Source organism: Desmodus rotundus, chromosome 11 (genome assembly GCF_022682495.2).
Source record: "Desmodus rotundus isolate HL8 chromosome 11, HLdesRot8A.1, whole genome shotgun sequence".
In the NCBI taxonomy this organism is placed as follows: Eukaryota; Metazoa; Chordata; class Mammalia; order Chiroptera; family Phyllostomidae; genus Desmodus; species Desmodus rotundus.
Window position 1 is genome coordinate 29,763,452 of NC_071397.1, and position 26,856 is coordinate 29,790,307.

The window sequence follows — 26,856 nt, forward strand, 5'->3', positions numbered from 1 at the left end:
GTAAAAAGGTCAAGAATTGAGAATGGCAGAAAATCTCATCTGTAAAATGTCTCATCTCAGCAAGGTTTCCCAACTTCAAAGTCCTGGAAGAAAAGGAATAGATACCTTTAAAGACTAGGAAAAGAAGCTAAGCTCTTTGAGAACATGCCCCCTCGACTACCATCAAATGGTACAAGGCTCATTATAACAAGTTTTGCTGCTGTACATAAATAAGTTTTAGTTTGATTTTTTAATATCTAACAGACAAAAGAAGAATACATCGGAGGACTTAGTGGGGTTTGTCAAAGAATCTAAGGTAATGCTAAAGAGCTAGTCCTCAGAAGGGACAGGAACTGGAGCGGCTGTGAGGATCAAGGGAACAGGATCAAATACGTGAGTAGACTTCCATAGAGAAGAAGGATCTCCAGCTATTTCTGTCTTTGTGTTACTCCTCTCAAGTACAACTTTCAAGAGGAAAGTACCTAAGTGGCCTAATTTAGTCACATGGCCAGGGGAAGTACAGGGACCTTGGTTGAGGGTTCCTCCTTCAAAACTAGATTCAGTAGAGGAAAACTAGGGCACTGCTGCTGGAGAAGGAGGGATGATTCTGGCCAGGTGAAAACCATGCATGCCCCCTACACCCTTAAGAAAGCAGAACGTATATCTTTCAACTTGTATTTATGTCCCCTGATTAAACAGGATGAAATGGCCTTTATTCACTTATTTTCAAGTCTTCCCTCAGGTAACTGGGCTTGGTTGAGTGAAATTATGTTACTGCCAAAAGGGCCACATTAGTGAGAGTACAGTGCCCCTGGTTAGAACCCATCCCAGGTTAATTTTGTTGTTCTTGTTTTAAATCTTGATGTCGAGTGTGTATTTTTAATTAGAATTTTTCTTTCTAAGTTGAGATGCAGACACTCTGGGAAATCTACTGTTAAGTAGGGAAAATGGATAATAGCAAATAAAATATAACTTGACCAAGTTCAGAAGTGAGTTAGCAGTGATATAAACAGAGGTTTTGTGCATAGATTCCCTTTTAAAAAAATTGCTTAAAAGTTATGCTTCTTAATTTTGCTCGTAGAAACTATGTTTTCACATATGAGATCCTATGTTTAATTTTATTTTTTCATTCCTTCATTCCGCAAATGTTGGGTTGGCCAAAAAGTCTGTTACACTTTTCCTGTAAAATAAAAGAAATATTTTTTTTCATTTTCACCAATAACTTTATTGATTTGGATATTCTGAGTATGCTGGCTATCTCTCACTATTGGATTCTAGTGGGTAGAGGCCAGGGGTGCTGCTAAACATCTTCCAATGTCTAAGACAGCCCCACAGCAAAGAATCATTTGGTCAGTCACAGCACCATCTCCTACACTGCACAAATATTTTTTTGAGCTTCAGTTGCATTTTTACCCTTCTTGAAATGACAAAGCATAATTTATACAACAAAAATGTTGCTTTCTCTTCCATCTTCAATATTAAAATGGCTGCACAAAAATTCACCAATTTTGATGTTTTTTTAAATGCACGCTGATATGACAGCTGCTACAATATAATCTAACACAATTGTTTTTGAGTGAAGTTAAAGACAACTTAGCACTACTAGAGCCATTGTACGGAGAAAAACTAACAGACTATTTGGCCAACCCAATATTCATTAAGGGTTTGCCTTGTGTGTTAGCGGTGGGGGCTCTGGAAATCTCAGACAAGGAGATAGTGAGGGAGCCTGATGTATGAATATAGACAATGAACCATTATAGAAATGAAGGGTGGAGGATGATTGTTTTGTTCACTAATTTTTATCTCTAGTACCTAGCACAGTAGCAAAAACACAGAAGGAACTACAGAATATATTGTTGCGATGAATACATGAAGGGAGAAAGAGTCAGTGTTCCTGTGAAAAGACTGGTGGGTTGGGAGTGCAGAGAGTACGGGGAAGGGGCAGGTTCAGGAAATTTGTCTTGGAGTTGTTTATTTCTGCTTCAACAAAATGCTTACAAGAGTAAAGCCTAGCGTTGCCAAAGCCCAGACTTGAGAACTGGCTACCCGTCTGGGGTTCCACCAGCATCCGCCTTCAGATACACGTGTGTTGGTCACTCTGTCTCCAACACAGGGTTGTAGGAGTTGAATGTGCTCTTCTGGATCCTTGTATCAGGTATTTTTGTGACTGAGGACACTGGTTACCCACATGACCCCTAAAAAAAACCCTAGTGTTTCTGCACTGGAGGTAGAAATATGAGGCTATATAATTTGGAAATCACGTTTTCCTACATTAAGCGGTGTGATGTTCGCTCTTGTAGAATATATTCGTGCTCAATACTGCATATTTAGAAATAAGTCACTCCAGAAGGGGAGAAGGAAAGAAGTGTGTGGAAGTCACACATCTGCAACAGAGACCCCACTCGGCCCCCACTGCGGAGAGCCCACCGGTATCTAAGCATAGATCAAAAGAATGCTCCCCATGCCAGCTGAGCAGAGTTTTTAGGGACCACCAGCGCCCTAACATTCCCTGAAGTAACTTTAAAAAAACAAAAAAATAAAATCTAAGTCTTTCCTGGGCCTCCTGTCTTTTTGGTGTGTGGGCTGTGTGTTTACATATCTCCATGTTTGTGTTCCTTTTGCCTCAAAACACGTGGCCCCTCTCTAATTCTTGTCATTGCTGGATGGAACCTGTTCTACTGTTTTCCATCCCAGGCAGTAGCATGGCTCATGAGAACAGCAGAGCCTTTAATGCCAGAAACACCTAACCTCAAATACCAGCTACGTTATTTAATATCTAGGCTGCTTTCACCAAAGCACTCATGTCTGAGCCAATTTCTGTGCCGTTCAGTGATACTTCCATTTCTTTCTAGGTACAGGTTAGGGTTACATTTCTGGTTCCCTTGGTAGTAGGCCATGTAATGCACTTGTTTTGGCAATGGATTGAGTTTCGAAGTAGACGTGTCATTCTTGAGGAGAAGCCTGTAAGAGGCTCACCTTGTTGCCTTTTCCCTGAAACATGACAGAGACCTTGTCACTCTGGTCCCTGAGAAAGGGCAACATGGAACAGAATCCTTACCAATCCAGGGAACGTGTAGTATGACCAAGAATTAAACTTCTATTGTTTGAAGTCATTGAGATTTGGGGGTTGTTACTCAGCATGAGTTAGCCCATTCTGGCTGATGCTTCCTAATACAAATACTGAGTATAATATGGTTCACTTCAAAGAGCTGGTGTGTGAGGATCATTAACTCAGAAGGTTAAAAAGCAGCGGCTCTTTTGACTGCTACCCCTGTTCTCACAGTTATCCATACCTCCCGCTCTCATCAGACATCCACCTCTACACACACGGTCACTCTTGTCGCTTTCGCTCCACCCACCTTTTTCTTTTGATCCCCCCTCCCCTGACTTTTCCTTTTTTTCCTTGTCCTCTGCAGTATACCAGCTTCATTCTGGTGTAACTCTCTAAACCTGTTTCTCGTCTTTTTCTTCCAACTGGAAACAGAATTTGAGTCGAAAGGACCCTTACCTCTCTAAAAATCTGTAGAAACAGACCTTCAACCTCACTCCCAGCCTTCAAACATCTCTGAGGACACTTTGACATCTGGACCTCATCTGAAGGTACTACTTCCTCTGGGAGAGAGGTACTCTAGGTCACTAGGTTCCCTTCCTTAGCTGTTAGCATCCGTTTCCTAAGGACACCAAATCACCTCTGGCCTCAAAGGAACCTGTAGTCAATTAGCTGCTCTGGCTTTACTCTCCTGCACACATTTTGGATACTTCCCTTACCTTACATCCCACAGTGAGTCCCAGCAGTGCTTCTTATCCTCACACTTACCCTTTATTCGTTTGTTTCTTTGCTTCTTTATTCCTTCCTTCCTTTCCTCTCCCCCCACCCCCGTCCCCGAACCATCCCCATCCTTCCCTCAACATTTTACTGAAATATCAGATAATTGCAGTCCCTGGGAAGCCTCACGAGATGATTTCACTTTTCTTGTTTCTGGGCTAGAGGCCAGTTATAAAGGAAAACGATGACCCCCCGACTACATGCTGAATATGTTGACTAGAATTGAAATAACTAATTTTTCTGGAGGAGTTGGCATCGGTGTTCGCCTGTACTTCTCAGAAACTGCTCCTCCCATGATTTCTGGTTCTCTTCCTGGACGTACTTCACCTCTCTTTTCAGTGGTGCACCTTTCTCTATCCATTCCTCATTTAGCTGGCATTTCCTAGAGTTTTGTGCTTGGGATTCTTCTCTTTTTAGTCTATATGCTTTCTCTAGAGGAGTAACATCTACCCAGTGGCTTCTATGACCATTTAAATGTAGATGACTCCCAAAAGACTTTCACCAGCACTTTCTCCTTAGAAATAGACAACGTCCTATTAGTCAAATGGAACTGGATGTCCTATGAACACCTTAAACTTAACATGACCTCAAACAAACACCTTTTCTCCTCTGACTCCAAACCTGTACTGTCCCTTCTATTCTTGATCTGGATGAATGGCATCACCATTTACCTGTCTCCTAACTTAGAAACCTTGGTGTTATTCTCACCTCCTTTAACTCAACTCCCCACATACAGTCAGCTGCCAAATCTTGCTGCTTCTAATTTTAAAACATCATTTGATTCTGTCTCTTCCAAACTGTATGCTACTGGCTTAAAATAGGACTTCAGCATATCTTATTTGGGCTGTTATTACAATAGCACTGTCTGTAATGTTTCCCTGATAACATTTCCCCCCACCCGTGTTCTCCAGACTGCCACTATGGTTTCAGAAAACACAGCTAATCAGGTCTTTTTCTCTGTGTAAAAGCTTCTGCTGGCTCTCTATGCCTGGGGATTAAAATTCAAACTATGCGGTCTGGCTACAAAGTTCTTAACCTCCTGGTGCCAATCTACCTCTTCACTTTGTTTCCCTTCCTACCTACCTGTTCTCCACGCACATTCTAGGCTCTTGTTGCTTCATATCCTCACTACTTCCAGCACATCACTGCATATTTTCAGAAGTCCATTCAATTTTTTTCAAGGTATTCCTTGTCCTTCTCTCTCACTTGAAAAATTCCTACACCTGCTAAAAGAAGTTTAAGTAGCACATACTCAGTGAAGCCTGCCCTGATTTTTCTGGGCTACTTATGTTCTGTTCCTTTTTCTCCCAGGGCACTTTATTTTTTAATTAAATTTATTGTGGTGACATTAGTTAATAACATTACATAAGTTTTAACTGTACGATTTTGTAATACATCATCTATTACATTGTGTGCTTACCACTCAAAGTCTAGTCTCCTGTGACCATATTTTCAACCCCTAGTGCACTCTATATGTGCTCTAGACTGTACAGTGTGGCTGTTAATTTTTCTGTTGACATGTTTGTATTTCTACTAGACTGTAAGATATGTAAGATTCTGATTATCAGAGAACTGAAGGGCAAGTGTTTAGTAAATATTGATGAATGAATGAAATGTGATTTTCCTCCCAAGATGGTTTTGGTATCAATGTCTTCTATTCTGCTCTTCCTATTACATCCCTAATACATAATCAACTTAAATTTATATTTTAATAGCCTCTAGGTTGACAATCTGGAGCAGCAATGTTCAATAATGCAGCCGCTAACCACATGTGGCTATTGAGCACCCCAAATGCAGCTAGTTGAAGTTAAAATTAGCTGTAAATGTCAAATACACACTGGATTTAGAAGACAATATGAAAACAATGTAAAATATTTCACAATAATTTTCTACATTACTCACATGTTGAAATGATATTTTGGATACATTGGATTAAATACAACATGCTATTAATCTCACCTGTTTCTTTTTAATTTTTACATGTTGCTACTAGAAAAATTTCAAGTACATATGTGTTGTGCCTGTATGTCTATTAGACATTGCTGTGATCCTTCAATCCATCATGTAGATCATTTCTTGGTAGTAAGCCTGTCTTCTGTTTTTTCTGAGTTCTTACAGCACTTAGTAGAATTTTCTGAGGGAAAACACTCAAAAATGGTGTTTGTTAACTGGTTACTGCTGGACTAACTTTCCCAAAAGATCCTCTTTTTTTTTCCCCCCATGCTATTATTCTAGTTGAAGAATCCACAGGTTTTCTATTGTTAACTGCATCAAAGCCGATTGCTTCATCTGGTTCCCCAAGTCTTCTTTAATCCTATTGCACTTGACTTACTCAGCCTTTCACTTGTGCTAAGTAGTACCCCTGTCCTTCAGCCGGTTTTCCAAGCTACTTGAAGTCTTCGTGCTTTGTGTGTGCTGCTCTTGCTTGATAGTTCCCTCCCTAGGTCCCCATCTATATCAAGCTGGTTTTCAGGATGTGGCTTAAAAGTTCTACCTCCCACATGATATTTTTTTCTGTTTATTGGAACTCACTCTGGTATCCACCTAGTTATTATTTGTCAGAACGATGCAGTTAAGCTGTAATTTAATTACTCAGCATCTTCACTGCCACTACAATTCAATTTAATTCCACAAACATTTTGGAGACTCTGTCAAAAATAGGGCTAGGTGAGCAGGAGGGTCATCTTTATGTAGGGCCTAGGCTAGAAATTGGCCCTATAAAAAGTATGAGACATAAACTCTTGCTCATTGCCTTTATTAGCATCTGCCCCACCACAGGCAAGGGCCATGCTTATTCTAATTGCATAAACCCTATATTAGAAATTGCTAGTAAGACACAACATGCCAAAACATTCAAATTGCTTCACTCAGGGTTCAAATCCCACGATGCTGGAGTGGGGCACTCTGGGGCTTAATCAAAAGTGTCTTCTTTCCCTAGTTTTCTTTTTCAGGAGTTCAAGTTCACTGTTTATACACCTTCTTGTTAAAGTGATACTGCTCAGTATTTGGCAACTTGGGCACACCTTCGGCTCCGTAAGGAAAGCCTTATTGCCAGATGTTTTACACTCCGCAGACTACTTTGGATTTGAATCACAACTCCTCCAATGAGTAGATCTGTAATCTGGGCAAGTAACTAAACTCCATGCTTCATTTTCCTATCTGTATAATGAAGATAATATTACAGGGTTGTGATTGGGCTTAAATGAGTTAGTTAATCGTTCATGGCATAGAATAATTAATAAAGTTTAGAACTCAATGCATGTCACTAGAAGAGGCTGTTTTACTTTATTCTCCGCATGTCTCTAGCTTCTAGGGTGGTGCCTGTTTAAAAAATGCAGGTGAATAAACGTCGAACGAATAAACAAATCCACCCAGTCACTTTTATTTCTGCATTTCTTATGCTGTGCCAGAAAAGGCAAAGTCAAAAAAAGCAAGTGAAAAGTCGCCTCTCAGTAAAAGATCTTCCCTTACCCGGTTTTATTCAAGGCCTTCAACGACAGTCCCACTTCAAAAGTAGGGAAGCCCACAGCGGGCAGCGCAGGTACTTCCCTGAAACCACCTTGGGCTAAGGCCTTTGAGCAAAAACAGCGGGCTGGCTGGCTTCCCGGGAAGCTCAGCGCATGCGCAGCGCGCCGAGCGTCTGGGTTCCTTCCTGCGGCGCCGCCCGGAAGCCGCGGCCGCGGCCCTTCCCCCTCCCCCCGTATTGCCGGCTTCGCGGTGCGTGCGGGGCCGGCCCGGCGAGGAGGCGGGACACGTCGGCGCTGCCACCACCTCCGCCGCCGCTCCTCCAGTTCCAGCTGCTGCCGCTGTCGCTTCCTGAACCTGGGTCTGCCCGCGTTCGCGGCGGCTCCAGGTGCGTTTATCCAGCCCGGCTCCTGTCCTCACTCGCCGCCGCCGTAGCTGTCCTGGGTCCTCCGCCCTGCTGCTGAGATGGCGACGCGTTCCTGCCGGGAGAAGGCTCAGAAGCTGAACGAGCAGCACCAGCTCATCCTGTCCAAGCTGCTGAGGGAGGAGGACAACAAGTACTGCGCCGACTGCGAGGCCAAAGGTAGCGCGGTCGTCGCCGCCCCTGGTCCAGGCCTCCTGCAGCCGGTGACCTTCCCGTCGCCTCGGCGCCCAGGAGCCCGAGCGGACGCCGCGGCTGTGCCCGGTCGGCCCCAGTCCTGAAGGGAAGGTGGGCGCGGGGCTCAAATGAACCTTCACCTCCGCCCGAGGCGGCGGGGAGGTCAGGCCCACGGTAGCCGTCTCTGGCCCCAGCCTTTTTCCCTCCCCGGCCCCACGTTGAGCCGGTGCCCGCGTCGTGAAGCTCGGACCCGGTACGGGGCCGGGGTCGGGGCCGGAGCGAGTCTGGGAGCGCGAAATCGAGCGCCGGCCTGGGCAGTGCTTGGAGTTAAAGGGATGCCCTTCTCCCGCCGTAGCTCACAGGTGCCCCCGTGGGTGGGGCCACCCGTGTGTCTCCGGCCGCGCCTCTACCCTCCGCGGTAACTTCGTCCTCCGCCTGCGGGCTGTGATGCTCGGTATCCCAGGTGGAGCTCTACCTGCCTGCTCACCCAACGGCTTTATATAGGGCTGTTGCTTCTGCTTCTTGAGAAATAGTATTGTGGTCCTTTTGGTGGGTTTACTGAAGAAAACAATTAGGGAGGAATTATTAGTAGTATTTTTTAGTCTGGTTATTAGCCAGAATGAACAGGAATTTCATTGCCCGAGTCTCTTGGACAGTGCGCTTATGTTCCTGAAGATTTTAATAATTAGATTGCCTCTGACCAGCTAGTTTGGGAGATTATATGGACACAGGTTTGTGTACCCCATGAACGTTGTAGGTACATTTTAAAGATCCAGAGATGAAAAAAACCCTAATTTTAGTTTGTTCAGTTGGGGCGCTTTTGGCCTCTGCCTTTGAAAGAGATACTCTATTTTTAGCCTGTATGTTTTGGGTTTGCAGATCTGATTTATATTTAATGTCTTATAACTAAACTCATTGGAACAGTGTTTCAGATATTTAAATGTGGTTAGGAAGAGATCGTACTTATTTGTAAATTGGTTTACTTGTTCATTCTGTGAGAAAACAGGTAGTTCTCCAAAACAGGAGTTAGTCAGTCTTTGGGAATGCCATCTGAGATTTCTGTTATTATTTGACCTAGACTTTTCCTGAAGCTTTACCTTTCTTCCACAATACTGTATAAATGAGTTACGGTTCAGTAGGCTGATGTTTGACTAGACAATGCCACACACATCAGCAGGTTACTTCACAACCATAATAGATACTGGATTACTGTAACTAGACCATTTTTTGAGCACTTGCAGTATAGTAACTTGATTGAGCCAACCTAATATTTATTATATGTGACCTCTCAGGTGATGAGTTGAAAATGCCTGATTATTGTAGTAATATTTGTTTACCTGGTAGTCTGCAAGTGGGTTTTTTGGGGGAATACTTTTTTGTATTGAGACTCATTTGCTCACTTAATCACTGCATTGATAAGACACTGAAAAATGAGCCTTAAAAAGGCCAGAAAAAGAAAGAAGCTGAGGTTGCATGGTATGCATTTTGACTAATGAATAACATGGTTAAGTAGAGATGTTAGTAAATATGAAATCATTAAAAATAATGTTTCAGTAATTTAGGTATAGAAATAATTGAAAAGTAATTTTTGTTTAAATTTCCCCTCAAAAAGTACTTTGTACAAGTGCTTTCTAAAATAATTTATAGGTATTTTTTTAAAAAAAGATTTTATTTATTTTTAGAGAGAAGGGAAGGGAGGGAGAGAAACATTAATATGTGGTAGCCTGTTGTGCTCCCCGCTCTGGGTACCTGGCCTGCAACCCAGACATGTGCCCTGACTGGGAATCGAACCTGCGACCATTTGGTTTGCAGGGCGGCACTCAATCCACTTGTGCCACACCAGCAGAGGCAATTTATAGGTTTTTAAGGCCATCATTTACTACATGTTAACATTTTCATTCACTTTTTTTGAGGGTGGTGAAGGAGAATCATGTACTTCCCAAATTATTGGGTTGACCAAAAAGTCTGTTACGCTTTTTTCCTAAAATAAAGGACACATTTTTCACTTTCACCAATAACTTTGTTGATCTGGATATTTTGAGTATGTTGGCTATCTCCTGCTATTGGCTTTTAGTGGTTAAAGGCCAGGGGTGTTGCTAACCATCTTCCAATGCATAAGACAGCCCCAGCAAAGAATTATTTGGCCAAAACATCAATAGTACCAAGAAAGTTCACAAACTACTTTTGACATGTTTGATCAGTCACAGTACCTTCGCCATACACTGCACAAGTCTTTTTTTGCATTTCAGTTGCATTTTTACTTTTCTTGAAATAATAAAGCACAATATGCTGAAAATGTGTGTTATCTTCCATCTTCAATATTAAAATGGCTGTCCCAAAACTTACCAATTTGGTAAGTTTTTTTAAATGCATGCTGATATGATAGCTGTCACAATACAGTCTTACAAAATTGTTTGGAATGAAGTTGAAGAAAACTGAGCACTACTAGAGCCATCATATGGAAAAAATGTAATGGACTTTTTGACCAACGCAATAGGACAAAAGTTCTATTTCCTTTGACTTGAGGGATAGGGAGCATTAGTTTTGCTTACTGTTTGCATTTGTCATTGAGGTCAATAAATATGTATCGAATAAGTGTCTTTTTAATTTTATTTTTGTTTGATTTTTTGTTTGTGGGTTTATTTTTGAGAAGTAGGGGAAGTGGGAGAGAATATTATCAAGAGTTCAAGGGTGCAATGTGAAGGGCACGAACTCCATAGCCATGATTTAGAAAGATCATTATTTTTTTTGTTGTTGCTGCTAAATCTAGAATAATTTTTAAATGATCTTCTAAAGTATTTCACTGTTTTATCTTAATCTTTCCAGAGGGAAAAATCACAGTTAAGGATATTTACTGGTTTAACTAGACTTGATTTCATGGTTGTAATAATCGAAACAATTGACATGATTGGGCAACTAATGTAATTAAATGTACTTTGTAAACTTTTTGAGTCATTGGTTGAACCCATTTATGAGCTCTTTTGGTAGCATTCTTGGCTTGTTACTTGATTTTGGATTCGTTACTATATTTTCCAGAGAACATAGTAAATGTAGGTAGTGAATTTAGATTAAGTGTACTTTTAAAAGACAAATTTAGGGCCTTATTCTACAGCTCAGTTATTGTAAGAGATTTCATACTGTATATATGTATATTGGTGTTTTCTTCACTGTCTAGTAAACTCTACAGCAAGCTTTTCATGTATTTTGGAGCTATTTCCTAGTTAACTCAACTTTCTTAAAGAATGCTTTTCCCATTGCTGTTGGAGAACATGTGCCCAAAACTGAAAGTTTAGGGCTTACTGTATTCTTTTGATTTAAAATACTTGGCAGAGGTATGTCAACTGGATTTTGACATTTTCTACTGAGTCACCAGTGCATATTTCCTGAATTGACAGTATTTTGGAAGGAATGAAGGAGACAAGGATGACAGATGACATAGGTGCCAATTTCCTGTTATTGATACTCTTACCAAATTTATTGAGCAACTGGAGAATAAGAACAGGCAGATGGAGAGCTCACTTTTCTCTCCCTGGCCTCATTCATGATCCTGTTGGTTATTAGTTGATGACACTATGGAGCAGTGTGGATTTAGAGCCCCTTGCCAACTTACTGTTTAGTTTGTAATATTTAAACTTTTCATCCACAGTAATAATAGGTTTGATTCCAGACATGTATAAGTTGGAATGAAAATGTGTCTCGTGCAGTGTTTTGGGGTGGTTAGAATTGAGGTTTTTGAACCCTAGAGATAATTTTTGTTTTATGGGTCTTGTGTTGAGATGTTAAGCTCCCTGCCCAGATCAAACACTCTTTCTTCATTCCACATATCTTGCCTGGAAGCCTGGAAGGGATGTGGCTAAGCACTGTATTGGCTTGGGCTAGAAAAATTTGTAAGACCTAAAGGAGTTTGTTCAGTGTGGGTGGCATTTTTGCAAATGAACTTATTCTAAGACAGTGTACTAAGTGTTACTTATAATAATGGTTATAAGAAGTACCTTCCTTTCCACTTATTTTGGGCTCCTGTCTCCCTTGCATTCTGACTTGTCCATAGGTTGTCTTCACAGTTCTTAGAATGCTGCCTCAAGGCCTTTGTATATGTTGTTCCTTGTGCCTGGGAAATTCTCTAATAATTTTTGCCTGATTAGTTTTGCCTAGCTTCCAGTTTCTGCTTAAGTGTCCCTTTAGGGGATATGATTCTCCCTGGTCCCCCCAGATTAGGTTAGGCTTCCAGTTATACATGGAAACACACCCTGAATCTTTTATTACACTTATCATAATTGTAATTAAACATTTTTGAATATTTATCAGGTAATCTATATCCTGTTGCATTACATCTGTAAGGGAGGAGACCCTGTCTGTCTTGTTTTGGCTTATATCCCCAGCCCCTCCATACAATGTGTGACATAAGGTAGGTAAATATAACTCAGCAAATATCTTTTGAATGAATGAATGTGATTGAGCACAGAACCAAGGGTAGGCAGCGGGGTATATGGAAGAGAGCGTACATATGGGTGTGTGGAGTGACTTCTCTAGGGAAGATTCACAGGAGTCTTGTTTGGGCTAGGTTCTGAAGGTGGAGTGGATTTCACCAGATGGAGAAGGAATTAAAGGACATAGCCCATAAGGTACAAGGATACAAAAGAACATAAGAGATTTTCATGTTGCCCTTTCTTTTGTAAGTTTTCTTTAAGCACAGTCAGATTTGGGGGTGGCAGGTAAGAGGAAGAATGGTGAGAGATTGCAGGCAAGTCACCTAGTTGTAACAGTAGCCCAAACAAGAGTATAACAGTTCTTGAACTCATGGTCAGTGTGCTGTAAATCAGGGTATAGGGCAGGAAGCAGAACCACTGAGTTGTTTTAAGGAATAGGATACTTCAAACATCATCGGAAGGTCTGGAGGAACAATAGTTGGGGAGCCACCGCCAGACTGCTTTCCAGGCCACACAGTATTGCCATTGCTACCAATACTGCCACTGCTGTGGCTTCTTCTCACCCATGAAACTTGTAAGCTGATGAGAGAACCAGGACTATGGTTATTGCAGCTGTTCGATGTCTACTAGACATTTTTGTCAGTTGCCTTTGCTGTAGGATGATGGTCTTTGCCACACTTGTGTCTTCCACCTGCACAATAAGGTTTATATATAACCCTTATTGACCTATGAAAATCTGAACCCATGCTGTCTGTAAGGCAAAGTCAAATATTTGACATTCTAATCATATACTTTATAAACTCAAGTGTTTTCCTGCTACTTGCTGCTGCCGCGGCTGCTGCTGCTGCTGCTGCTACTACTACTACTACTACTACTGCTACTACTACTACTGCTGCTACTACTGCTGCTACTACTGCTGCTACTACTGCTGCTACTACTGCTACTGCTACTACTGCTACTACTACTACTACTACTGCTGCTGCTACTACTGCTATTACTGCTGCTACTACTGCTGCTGCTGTTACTACTACTACTACTGCTACTACTACTGCTACTACTACTACTGCTGCTGCTACTACTACTGCTACAACTACTAGTTTTTGCAGTGGGTGAAATCAACTCATTTTTCCTTCCATTTCTCAATAGAAGATCAAGGAAACTTGGAGGCCATATTGTTAAAATTGTAATTACCAAAAATTTCGACGGACTGCCCTATATTCTGATCACTGAAGAGTTGGTTTAACAGACATTTAATTTTTTTTGCAAAACCAGTATTTTCTACAAAGATTAGGTATCATGTTAGATTCTGTTTGTGGGCTAAAAAGTTTTGGGGAATAGTCCACAAACTAGTTAGGGATCTCAATAGACATGAAACAATGATCAGTGAAATTCTAATCTGTGCATAGACTGTAGATTCATTAAGTTTAGTGATGATAGAACTTAGCGTGATTCGGAGAAGGTAGAACTTTAAGGATGGAAGTAAAAAAACACCCAACTAATAACATTACATATATACATATAAGTTATACAGTGCTTTCTTCTTGCCAGGCACTGTTGCAAACACTTTATGTATATTCATTAATTTAATCCTCAAAATAACCTTTTGAGGTAGGTAATATTATCCTATCTTACAAACAAGTAAACTGAGGCACACAGAACTTAAGTAACTTTCCCAAGGTTATACAGCTAGAAAATGGTAGAGCCAGAAATTTTTTCATTAAAAGAAAAAAAAATTTAATGGCTACTATATTCAGGCACTTTTCTAGGAGCTGGGAATGAAGTAGGGAACAGGTAGATAGGGGCTGTGCTCTAAGGATCGCTAGTGTGTTGGTCTGTTGGATCTACTAATCTGTTGAAAGCAGCCCTGACTTGCAAGGCTGGCCCTTGGCTGGCATCAGAGAACTTGAATTTGGGGAGGGTCTCATACCCTAAGTACTAAGAGTCAATACCTAAACTGCTTGTACAAAGTGTGGTTTATGCTGAACACCTGCTTTCCTCTGGGAGTCTAGATTTGCATATGCGCTAGGCTAGGGTGCCTGTGTTACCAGCCTACCCCTGCCCCCGCCCCACCTACCTCTGCAATAAAAGACCTAGGCACCTAGTTTCTAATGAGCTTAATTAGAAACATCTTACACTTGTTGTCAAAACTCACTGTTGGGAGAATTAAGTGAGTCCTCTGTAACTCTCCTTGGAGGGGTACACCTGGATGTTTGTGCTGGTTTTCTCATGGATCTCACTTCATTTACCTTTTCCCTTTGCGTATTATGCTTGGTATTCTTCTGCTGGAATAAATGATAGCCGTGAGTACAACTGTATATTGAGTCTCGTGAGTACTCTTTGCAAATTACTGAACTTGAGGGTAGACTTGGGACCCTCCCAACATAATTGATAATGTATATTTTTCTCCAGTATGTTGTACAGGACATGTTGGAGTCACAGTATATCTCAGCCAACTCTAAAACCTAACCTACTAGCAAGGGTACAGACCAGAGGAGCAGTATGATAATTAGAGGAAAAAATGACTTTATTTGGATGATACGGAGGTAGGAATCTGGACTGTAGAGTCAGCATTTGAACCTAGGGAGTCTTTCTCCAGTGTCAGTGCTGTTAACCGTGTTCAGTGGTATGAAAGATAAAACATGCTTTTGCAGTTGAAATGTTGTGATATAGAAGAGATTATTGTTGGGAAGACACTATCACCTTCATTTCTCAGAGGTTATTGCCGTGGCTTTGTTTTAATTTATCTCTTTGCATTAAATAGTAGAAATACCATGACTTCAGAATACTAATATAAACAAAATAGAATATTTTTTCTGATCACTAAACTTTATTCTACAAATTGAATCTGCTGACAAATCCTTTAGTAGTTTTGTTTTTTTGTCTTCCTTGTAACCTCTTTGTTTTCTGTTTCTGCAGTTATGTCCTTAGGCCAGGTACTGCTCATCTACCCCAGCTTTTTAAACCATAGAAACAATATGATAGAATTGAAAGAGCACTGGCGTCGTTAAGTTAGTAAAGCTAGGTTTGGATCCAAGCTTTGCCTCTGACTTGCTTGGTTGTGACTAGTTGTCCCTGTTCTCGCTGAGCCTTACTGCAAAGAGTTATTTCAACTGCGATGTGATCTGTATTCTCTTCTAAATCCCATGCCTCATGTCACTCCTGTGTCAGTATTTATTATTGTTAATTTAAAAAATATTCTGTTATTGAGGGTTACTATTTTTGTGTCTTATTGAACTTTGGATTATGATAAAATCTTTATATTTTAAAAAGTTTTTCATTGATGACTTAGGTCTTGCTGAGAAAATTTAGTTGGTATTATCTTTAATTCTCTCAATTTGTATTATATAACTCATGGGAATATTCTTTACAGGTTGAGGAATTCTTGTGTTTGAAACTTTTTTTTAATGCTTTCTTAGAGAAGAATAAAATCAAAGAAAGCAGCACCTCTTCTAGTTAGCTACTAAAGCCAGAACCCCATTTTATTCATCAATTTAAAGAAAAGGCCTGTAGGCCTATTAAATTTTCAGTCACCATGTACATCAATCAATATCAGTATTTTCTACTTTGGTGTTAGGTAGAGTTAGGTTAACTCTGAATGACATTTAGCTGTAGTACCAGATAGAGGTGATTTCAAAATATATTTCACATAAAACAGAGCTTAGAAAAGATGCTGTTGAAGATATGTGCTTATTTCCTGCCCATATTTATCTTGAGTGGTAAATTGGAAGATTTTGAGGGTCCAAAAAGGAGTGAATGATATGTTTTTTAGTAATTCTCTAATCTGTGCCCTCTTGTATCCCCCTCACCCTCCAGCCCCCCTACCCCCAACGATTTTTGGTCTCCATTTCACAAGTGACTGATGATGGACCTTAAGATATGTCTGTCATTATGTTTTGTAAAGAGTACATTTCAAGGACCAGTGGTCACATCAAACCCAAACTTAAACAGAAAATAAAAGGATTTTGAAAATTGTGTGGGAAATCATATGTAAGATAGCTGTATCTTCCAATATAAGAAAATTCATGAAAATTCGTAAAAATTAAGGTTTAGTCTAGATGTTGACCCATTTCTACTCTTGAAAGTTGCTTTTGGTGTGGGATGGGGATTGTGTATTGGGGCCAAAAAACCAGCAAAAAAGTACATTATTATATTGAAGTGAAATGATCATCACTGGGGTATTAATTTTCTACTGCTGCTATAACAAATCACCACAAATTTATTGGCTTAAAACAACAAAGTTTATCATGTTACAATTTTAATGTTAGAATCCAAAGTGAGTGTTATGAGCTAAAGTCAGAGGTGTTCCTGGAGGCACTAGGGAAGACTCTTTTTCCTCATCTTTTCCAGCTTGTAGAGCGGTCATCTGTGATGTTTGCCTGATAACCCTTTCCTCCATCTTCAGATCTCTCTCTCTTCCTGCCTCTCTCCCCCTCCTCTTCTCTCCCCCTCCTCTTCTCTCCCCCTCCTCTTCTCTCCCCCTCCTCTTCTCTCCCCCTCCTCTTCTCTCCCCCTCCTCTTCTCTCCCCCTTTCCCTCCCTTTCTGCATCCCTTCCCCTCCTTTCTGCTCCCTTCCTCCCCTCCCCACCCTCCCTTCCTCCATCATTACACCTCCTTATTTGGCTCTTTTAAAAACCCTTGTTATAACATTGTGCTTACATGGATAATAAAGTGGAAAATCATTTCAGGGTCCTTAATTTGCACACCTGCAAAGTAAGTCTCTTGCGTGGAAGCTAATGTGTTTATAGGTTCCAGGGATTGGAACATGGATATCTTTGAGGGCCATTATTATGCTTACAAGCGGATTTGTGATAAAAAATTGTATATTGAACCTAGGTTTTTAGAAAAGGTTACTACTTTGGACGTACTTAAGATGGCATAAGATGATGAAGTGAATACAGTTTAAAGCAGCTATTTTCACTATTTAAAAATATCATGCATGCAATAGTAGTCCTGTTGGGCACGACTCTGTGTGGTTTCGGAGACTGTAGCCCTGCGAGAGCAAGCCCTGAAAGAGGCCAGTAAGTCTCACTGGAAAACCAGGAAACACAGGTGGCAGGCATTACAGGAAGCCAACACTTAGGGTTCCCCATGGGAAATCAGGCCCGATACATACATTGTATCCTTTGAAGCTTGCTTTGCTTTGTATAGACCTGTTGATATAAACCGGATGTTTAAGTTCAAGGCATAAGGAGTAAACTCCTTATCTCATGAAATGTGTCTTAAAGACCATCTGGTGAAAGTATGTCTCACAGACCCTGACCTATAACAAATCTCTGTGTTCCTTCAATTGTTATCTATAGATAATACCTGTTTTTGTATGACTGTAGCCTTTTGACATTGATTGATGAGCTATGCATGTATGCTGTAAACCCCTACACATACCATTCCCATTAAAAGCTGTTTGGGAGAAAGGCTGGGGCATTCTCCACTAGAGGGAATCACCACCCGCTTTCCTGCCGGAACAAGATTGTGTCCCAGACGATTTATTCGCATCCACGGCAGCTGGGAGAGCTCCGGGGGTTGGAGTTCTCCCACATCTGGTGCCCAAACAGGGACCAATCAAGATGAACATAGAAAAATTAATGATTTCCATATACTAGCATGCAATAATTGGAAGTTGAATAAAAATTACCATTTACAATAACAAAATATGAAAATTTAGAGACAGATTTAACAAAAACAGGCAAGATTTGTATGCCAGAAACTACCAAAGATTGCTGAAATTTAAAGAATACCCAGAGAGTTGGAGAGATACATCATATTCATGGATTAGAAGATGCAATCTTTATGCCTAATCTGTACAGTCAACATCATTCCTGTCAAAATCCCAGAAGGCTTTTTTTTTTTTCCCGGTAGAAAATGATAAGCTGATTCTAAAATTCATAAAGAAATGCAGAGGTTCCCTCAAAATCTATAAACAGCTGTGAAAAAGAACATTGGAGTTCTTATACATCTGACTGAAAGTTATTGTAAAACTACTGTGATCAGTGTGAAATTGGTGTAAGGACAAATATAAATTAATGGAACATGAGAGATGGTCAAGAAAATAGACTCGAATATAAGGTTAGTTCATTTTTAACAGAAGTTCCAAGATAATTCAATAGGAAAAGAACAATTTTAACAACAAAAGAATGTACATTGATCTTTACCTTTCACCATGCCCAAAAGTTAAGGGAACAATAAATCTAAATTTAAGATACAAAACTATAAGCCCTGGCTGGGTAGCTCACTTTATTAGAGCCTTTCCCAACACACCAAGGTTGCAGGTTCGATCTGCAGTCAGGGCACATGCAAGAAGCATCCAATGAATGTGTAAATAAAGTGAAACAACAAATCTTCCTCTCTCAAATCAATAAATAAAAAATTATAAGAAATAAAAGTTTGTTTTTTAAGTTCTGAAACTATAAAACTTTCCAGGAGAAAACATCTGGGACCTTGGATTAAGCAAAGATTTCTTGGATAGGACACAAAAGCACGATCTATGAAGATAAAAGTGAGAAAGTGGATTTCATTAAAATTAAAACCTTTGCCTGGTGTGGCTTAGTGGATTGAGTGCCTTGCTTGTTTGATTCCCAGTTGGGACACATGCCTAGGTTGCAGGTCAGGTCTCCAGTGTGGGGCACACAAGGGGCAACCACACACTGATGTTTTTCTTCCTCTCTTTCTCCCTCCCTTTGTCTCTCTCTAAAAATAAATAAAACCTTTAAAAAAATTAGAAACTTTTGCTTTCCAAAGACAATGTTTAAAAAAATGAAAAAAATTCATAGGCTGGAGAAAAAGTTATAGTGAGGAGGGCTTTCATTCAGAATATATGTAAAGAAATATTGAAACAATTGAACAAGGTAAAACTGTACTTAAATGTTCATAGTGGCTTTATTCATAGTAGCCAACCACTGGACACAACTAAAATTTCCGTTAGTTGGTGAATGGATAAACAAATGGTGGTACGTCCATGCAGTGGAATAGTACTTTGCAATATAAAGAAGCAAACGAGTGATATAGTCAGTAACATGGATGACTCTTAAAAATGGTATGCTTAGTGAAGGGATCTCTACATAAAAGCCTACATAATTCAGATGCTCCTCGACTTATGCTGGGGTTATGTTCCTTTAAACTCATTGTAAGTTGAAAATATTGGTAAGTAAAAAATGCATTTAATACACACAGTCTACTGAATATCATAGCTTAGCCTAGCCTCCCTTAAATGTGCTCAGAACACTTATATTGGCCCAAAGTTGGGTGAAATCATCTAACATAAAGCCAAGTTTATAAGAGAATGTTGAATATTTTATGTAATTTATTGCATATATCACTTTGCACCATTGTAAGGTTGAAAATTATAAGTCAAATTGTTGTCATTCATTTGGGGACCATATGCGATTTCAATTATATGGAAAGCTAGAAAGGTAAAATTTGTAGGGATAGAAAATAGATCAGTAGTTGCCAGGGGTTGGGGGTGAGGGTAGTAGCTGTTTATCAAAATGCTATACCAGTTGTTTTATTCATTTGGTGATATTAACAGTTGCTATAGATTATATAACAGTTTCTCAATTATTTTATTTGAATCCATGCAACATTTATACTCCCAAAATTATTTTCCTGTTCTATGAGAATAAATTTAATGGTCTGAGTAAAGATTTTGCAAAAGCAGTATTCTTAGATCCTGGCTTAAAAGATAAAGAATCCTTGGTTGGTGCCCATTTTTCCCCCAAGTCTATTAGAATACTGATGAGTACTTTGAAATCTTTATGTAAATCACTGGTTTAACTTTGGTTTTCTTGAGACATGTTACTCATACACAGCTCTAAAGTTCCTTATGACATCTTTAGAATATCAGCTTTTTGGTGCCTCTGAACTGTAGGATTTCCTGCTAGGCTCTATGATAATTTATAAGGATGTAATGAAAATACAGTCTGTAGACGAGGTTGTCATAATATTGGCCAGAAGAATACCACTTAAGTACTTTTAACTTCAAGGAGTTGTATAACTTTTTATTATATTAGATTTTTTTAAAGAGAAAGTTTATTTAGCAAGTCACAGAAGTAGAAGTGAGCTGAAGAAGACATGGGCTTGGGGCCCTTGGAGTTGAGAAACAGGGGAGGGAGGGAGAGGGAGGGATGGAAGGGGAGAGAGAGAGAGAAAAAGAGAGAAAGGTGCCTTGAGAGACAAAAGAGGGAGGAGTGTTCTGGCATGCTGGGGGCCGGGGGTGGGGGTTTGGGAGAGGAGGGAGTGTGGGGAAAAAGCGGGTGGGGAAAGGCGCACAGGCCTGCTCTGTAGAGAGAGCTGCACTGATATTGGAATTTTTGTTGTGAGACCAGTGGCCCACTTCGTAGGATTTGGAAATCATTATTTTGGGGAAATTCAAGTCATAGTAAACCAATCTGGGACCCGTTCACAGTGAATCTTAAAATTCTGAGGTTCTCTTCCAGCTTACTAAACTACTTGAGATAGGGCTGTGCCTACTTAAATCTCTTCCTGGTCCAGAAAGTAAAGTAGGATCATATCTTTACTAATCATGAATCTACTACAGCTTCTTAAAACTTGTTGGAAACGTTAAAATTAATTTGTTAATTGGTTGTACGTATAAGGAATTCCTCTCTCATAGATTTGGAATGATTCCCTGATTTTAATGACCTTCTGTTTAGCCCAAATGAGTTATTGCTCTATTAATTAGTCCTTTTCCACACCTAAACTTTATAATCAAATAAGGGTTTTTGAAATCTACGTCTTTTAGTAATTCTTTCCTGTTGTTGAGTAATACCCTGTTTTTGATCTCAACAGAATGGCAGATCTTTTTCCTGAGGTTAGCTTGCTTCAATGTAGGCTTCATGATAATAGGTCCATACATATATTTGAATAAGTAAATCAGGACAAAGTTGTGGAATACATTTAATAGCAGACAATGGAGCATGAATTTGATCCTGTAGATAATAGGGAACTTCACCATCTTACTATAACTTTGTCAAAAATCATAACCTGTATGCTGAATAAAGCAAAGCTGTAAGATTTTATTGCAAGGCTTTTGACCTGTAAGCCAGGAACTCAAGGCCACGGGAGCAATGAATTCTGAGTTGCTCACAGACTAAGGGATAAACATGGGAATTATTTGGCTTTTTTCAGCTGATTGGTGGCCTAGTGTCTTCTCTGTCCTGTGGATCAGGGTAGCTAAGTCAGGAGAACAAGGAAGTCCAGAGGTGGTGTGAACAAACTTGGTGTTTGGGAATTGGCTGGTATCCTCTACTGATTTCTGAGAGGAGCTGTAAATTCCCATCAGTTAGGTGAAGTTTCTTTTATGTGCCTTTGTTGACTGTCTCCGTTTTGCCCCTGATAAATAACTCCATTTTAGTTTGCTTCTATATCTTCTAGTCTTTAGAGAAAGAAGTTACATCTTACATAGGTGGTTAGATTTTAAAATTAGCTTTGACTGGTCTTTAAAAGTTTTTAAAGAATAGTATATATAATTTTAATATTAACAACCCTGTATAATTTTCTTATGAAAAACTAAAATTTCATCACCTGAGATTTAGACTTCATTAAATGAAAGAAACAAAAGTTTCTGTATTTTAACCTGTTCTACTTAAAATTAAATCTAATGTCCCTAGTGGTGAATGGGGTGTAGGTTAGGGTCAGGGGTTAGGGTCAGTTTATTTTTCCTTGACAACATGGTTTCCTGTATATGGTTTTAATAATACGTTTGTATCATCTTAATAAGTGTTGATATGTTAATAGGACTATGATGATTATTGCATGCTATAATGTATATGAAGCATTTTTATAGAGTTTGATATATAGTACGTTGTTGGTAAATGTTGGATTTGAATCTAAGGCCTGTGTGATTAGACGCCAAAAGAACCCTGCTCTACGGTAGAAAAGAACGTGCTTCAGTATCATCTGAAATGTGTGGAATTAGAACCAGGTTTCTGAAATCTCTAATTATGCCATTTGCCAGAGTGAGTTTCAAAGGTAAAGATAAAATAGATACAGTCCCACATACAGTGTCATTACTGAGCATTTTAGCTATACCCATTTTACTAGGCATTTGAAGAGGAATGAGGCATGGTGACTGCTCTCAAGGTGAAAAATTGTGCTGTTACTGTGTTTGACTAGGGCACTTAGCAAATGTTAATTCCCTCTCTCAGTTCTCTTGAGAGTTTTGTGTGTTCTCTTGTTGTATAAGTAATTTATGCAGTTCCCCAGCAATCTCAAGGATATTAAATGTTCCCACATTAGAGATGGGATCCTGAAACTTAGATTATGGCCAAAGATGCCACCAGTGCCAGAATTCTAGCTGAAAACTGCCAGACTCTAAAGACCATGGTGCTTCTTCTAATGTCAGATGTTTGTCTTGGCATGCTGAAGCAGAAAATCGTTTATCCATTTTAGATAGTCCTGGCTTGAGCCCCTCCTATGCCTGCTTTCCTGTGGACCTCCCCTACTTCTGCTGGATTCTTCCTATGATCTGCGGAAAGGGAAGGGTGCTGGGTCTCTCAGGGGCCTACTGAGGCAAGACTTAAGGACTCCTGCTTTTGAGTTGAAGGAGTCTGTGGTGAGTAATGTAGTGGTGGCAGGGTTGACAGTCCATGTTCATTTTATTTTAAATTTTATTTAATTTCATTTTACCTTGTTTTAAAACTCAAAGCTATATCGATGCAGTGTACCCACCCGAATAGATTTTAGAATAATTCAGATATGTGGCGATGAAAGCTTAGATGCCAGAGGGAGACATTTTTGTAACACACTTTTAAAAGACACGTATACAGATTTTGAACAGATTGTCATATAGGCGCATTTTTAATGTACCCTTGGTAACTGAATTTTGAAAATAAAGCGAAGACCGTTTTTGTTTTTCTTCCAAATACTTTTTAGGAAAATCATCTGAGTTTTCACATGTAAGAAAACTGCTGCTTCTGATTTTGCCTAATTTTATTGTTGTGAAATTTCTCTGATTTAAAAATTTTAAATTTATTTATAAGCTGTAATTGATTACTTTATGATGATTAGGTTTTTTTGTTGTAATTGTAGGAAGTAAAAAAAGATAAATTTTATCCAAATGTTTGATACACTTTCGCTGTAACATGTTTTCCTTATCTATTTTCATTAAACTATTATTTTATAAACAAAAGATACTGACCTGTTGCTGTTATATCTCCTACCATATTGGTAGATTAAAATAAATGTTTTCTCTGTGGAAAATCTGTTCAACTGTTATACAGAAGCAGTTTTTCCTCTTGTTTATTTACTGAAAATCACTTGTTACTTGGAATTTGTTTTTCAGTGGCAGCAATAATTTCACTTTCATAGATGAGACAAGCCTTTGAGGTGATTGCCTTCTTTTTGGGAGCTTTTATTTCACATCCCGAATTCAGGCAATTATAGTTTTAACTGGTTTTAACTTGTTTATGTATGCTTGCAAACAATAGGAAAAAATTTTTCTTTTTAAAGCTAAAATAAATGTCTAGTTAAAAAAAAAAATTGATGGGACTTCCTGTTTCCAGCCTGGCTTCAAGTCTCCAGTTCTTCCTAACAACAAGCAAAAAGCTGAGCAGCCTGAAAAATCAACGTCTCTTCTCAGCTCTGTTAGAGAAATGAGGTCACAGGGCAAACCCATGTCCTCAAAATTGGAGAGACAGGAGAATATACTTAGAGAATCACAACATGAATCACAACTGTGGGAACCAGTACTGGAGTAGGAAAACCTGAACTGCAATTCACAAATTGCTGGAGGCTCAATGTAGACAGATCTGAGCCAGAATCTCCAGGGGTACTCAGTCATGGGGAGAGTCGACATACTTCTATGAGTTTACCTCCAGTAGCTCCACTCAGTGAATACAGGAGAAATATCTCATAGTGCTCTGGCAGAGGAAGGGGAAAGGGAACCATTTTAAAATACACCACAGTATTCTGTTCTTAGCAAGGTCTGCCCTTAGAAGAAACGATTTAACTAGAACTTATGTGACCCAGAGGAAAGGAAATACCTAACTCCAGCCTCCTGTAGTCATCCTGCCCCACCGAAGGGGGTAAAACATTTGTGAAGCTTACCGTCCAGAGGCAGAGGCTCACTGAAAGACTGAGAGCTGATCATACAACCCTGGAATGCTTTCCCCTCCCCAGTACCTCACCACCACATTGCTAAAGGCCTGTTTACAGCAGTTACTTTTACCTGGTACATCATGTCCTGCTATCAAGAAAAAAATGACAAGGCATACGGGGAAAAAAAAAGTTGATGTTCTTAAATTTCACAGTGAAAATGTTCATCAAATATCTGAAGTATGGTAATAGGCTACCAGCCCACACCTTGTGAAAAATATGTCAATGTTTAAATGAATATATAAAACACACACATAGATAACTTAATATATAAATGGCTAAAGATACTATCTTCAGATTGAACATCTAAGCTATATGAACGATCTGAGCAGGCCAAAGCTATACTAAATTCTTTTAGTTTAAAAGGTTATGAAGTTTTTGTAAAGGAGAGTATCAGTCCCAAATAATATTACTGTTAATACCATTAATATTGTAAATACAAAGCTAAGGAACAGATTTTTTAAAAAAGATTTTATTTATTTATTTTTAGAGAGGGAGAAAGGGAGAGAAACATCAATGTGAGAGAGAAACATTGATTGGTCGCCTCTCGCGCACACCTCAATTGGGTACTGACCCCAGGCATGTGCCCAGCCAACTGAGACACAGCAGTCAGGTCAAGGGACAGATCTTTAGACCAGACCCACTCATTTGAGCTTTAATCTTTATGGTACATCTTGAATATTTGTATTTAAATTATTTTTAGGACTCACACAAAGGAAGGAGCATTATACTGATCAGTTTCATTTTGTATGTGTTTATGCCCCTGAAAATATTGTAACTGGAGGTTGTAATTCTTAATATTAAGTGTATTATATAAATGTGTTTAATACACATATCTCTTTACTAAGTCGGTGATATGAAAAAAGTTGGGAGAGGGGACTCCTCTAACTTCAAAGGAACTTAAGAGACATAACCAAACACAGCACATGGTCCTTGAGAAGGTACATTTATTTTTTTAATCCTCACCTGAGGACATTTTTTTCATTGCTCTTTTAGAGAGAGAGGAAGGGAGAGAGAGAAACTTCAATGAGAGACAGGAGCATCAATTGGTTGCCTCCTGTACACTCCATGACCAGGGACTGAACCCAAAACCTAGGTATGTGCCCTGACCAGGAATCGAACCCACAACCCTTTGGTTATGGGAGGACACTCCAACCAAATGAGCCACACCGGCTAGGGTGAGAGGATACATTTTTGAGAAGCCTTTGATTAAAAAAATGGGGGAAGCACAATTGTGGGAAATAGAATATGTACTGAATATTAGGTGACATCGAAAACTTATGAATTTTGTAGGTGTGAGAATGATATTGTGATTATGGGGAGAAAGTTCATATTGTTTTGAGATTCATACTAAAGTATGGAGGGATGATATTTTGATACATGAAATCGCCTTATATTTCAACATATCTCGTAAAAAAAGGATGTGACAGAATAATAGTTGTTGATTCTAGGCAGTGGACGTATGGGTATTCACTATACAATTCTTTCTGTCCTTTCTGTATTTGAAAATTTTGATAATAGAAATTAAGAATTTCGCTCTGGCTCTTGTGGCTCAGTGGATTGAGCACTGACTTGTGAACCAAAGGGTGTCAGGTTCGATTCCCAGTCAGGACACGTGCCTGGCTTCCCAGTAGGGGGTGAGCAAGAGGCAGTCACACATCAATGTTTCTTTCCCTCTCTTTCTCTCTCCCTTCCCCTCACTCTAAAAATAAATAAACAAAATCTTAAAAAATAATTAAGAATGTCTAGCTTTTGTGTCTAAGGAACAAATTCAAACCAGTTACTAACAAGGGGAAGGACCCTTCTGGACTTAAAAAGTGTTCAGTTCACCTTGGTCTGCAGTTTTTTTCCCCCCCAGTTAGAAGAATAGCATTAATTAACTAGTCTCAACTAACAGTATATATCTGTACATTTCCTGTAATGTTATACTGAATGACTATTTTTTTAGATATAATTATTTTATTTCCTAACTAATAACAACACATCGATGTTTTATTTTTTCTTTTTGTTTTTTCACATATCCATATTTTATTTATTTTTCTTTTTATAGAATTTATTTGGGTTACACTGGTTAACAAAATTATACAGGTTTCAGGTGCACAATCCCACAATATATCATCTTACACTGTATTGTGTATTCACTACCCCAAGTCAAGTCTCCTTCTATCACCATTTATCCCCCTTAAACCCTCCTCCACCTCCCCCCACCCCCTGGCAATCACCACACTGTTGTCCATGTCCATGAGTTTTTCCTCTTTTTTTTTTCCCATTTTTGCTCAGTCATTCCATACCCCCAGTGCCCACTCCCCCTCTCCTCCCAGCCCCCGACAGCTGTCAGCCTGCTGTTTATGAGTCTGTCTCTTTTTTGCTTGTTAGTTCATTTTGTTCATTAGTAAATGATTATTGTTTAACATACCGCTCTCTTTCAGTACCTGAGGGGGATTGGTTCCAGGACTCCCCTGTGGATACCAAAG

At 39.4% G+C, this 26,856-nt stretch overlaps 1 protein-coding gene across 2 annotated transcripts in view; it reads left to right on the plus strand.

Annotated features, from left to right (window-relative positions):
- Window positions 1-7,480: 7,480 nt before the first annotated feature.
- The window catches only part of SMAP1 (small ArfGAP 1), a 141,817-nt gene continuing 122,441 nt past the window's right edge, over window positions 7,481-26,856 (plus strand). The window contains exon 1 of one of the 2 annotated variants that reach the window (XM_024576666.4): window positions 7,481-7,853. In XM_024576666.4, coding sequence (XP_024432434.2) covers window positions 7,736-7,853 — 118 coding nt within the window. In that variant the 5' untranslated portion in view covers window positions 7,481-7,735. The remainder of the gene's footprint in view (window positions 7,854-26,856) is intronic. The other variant, XM_053913582.2, reaches the window with a different exon arrangement.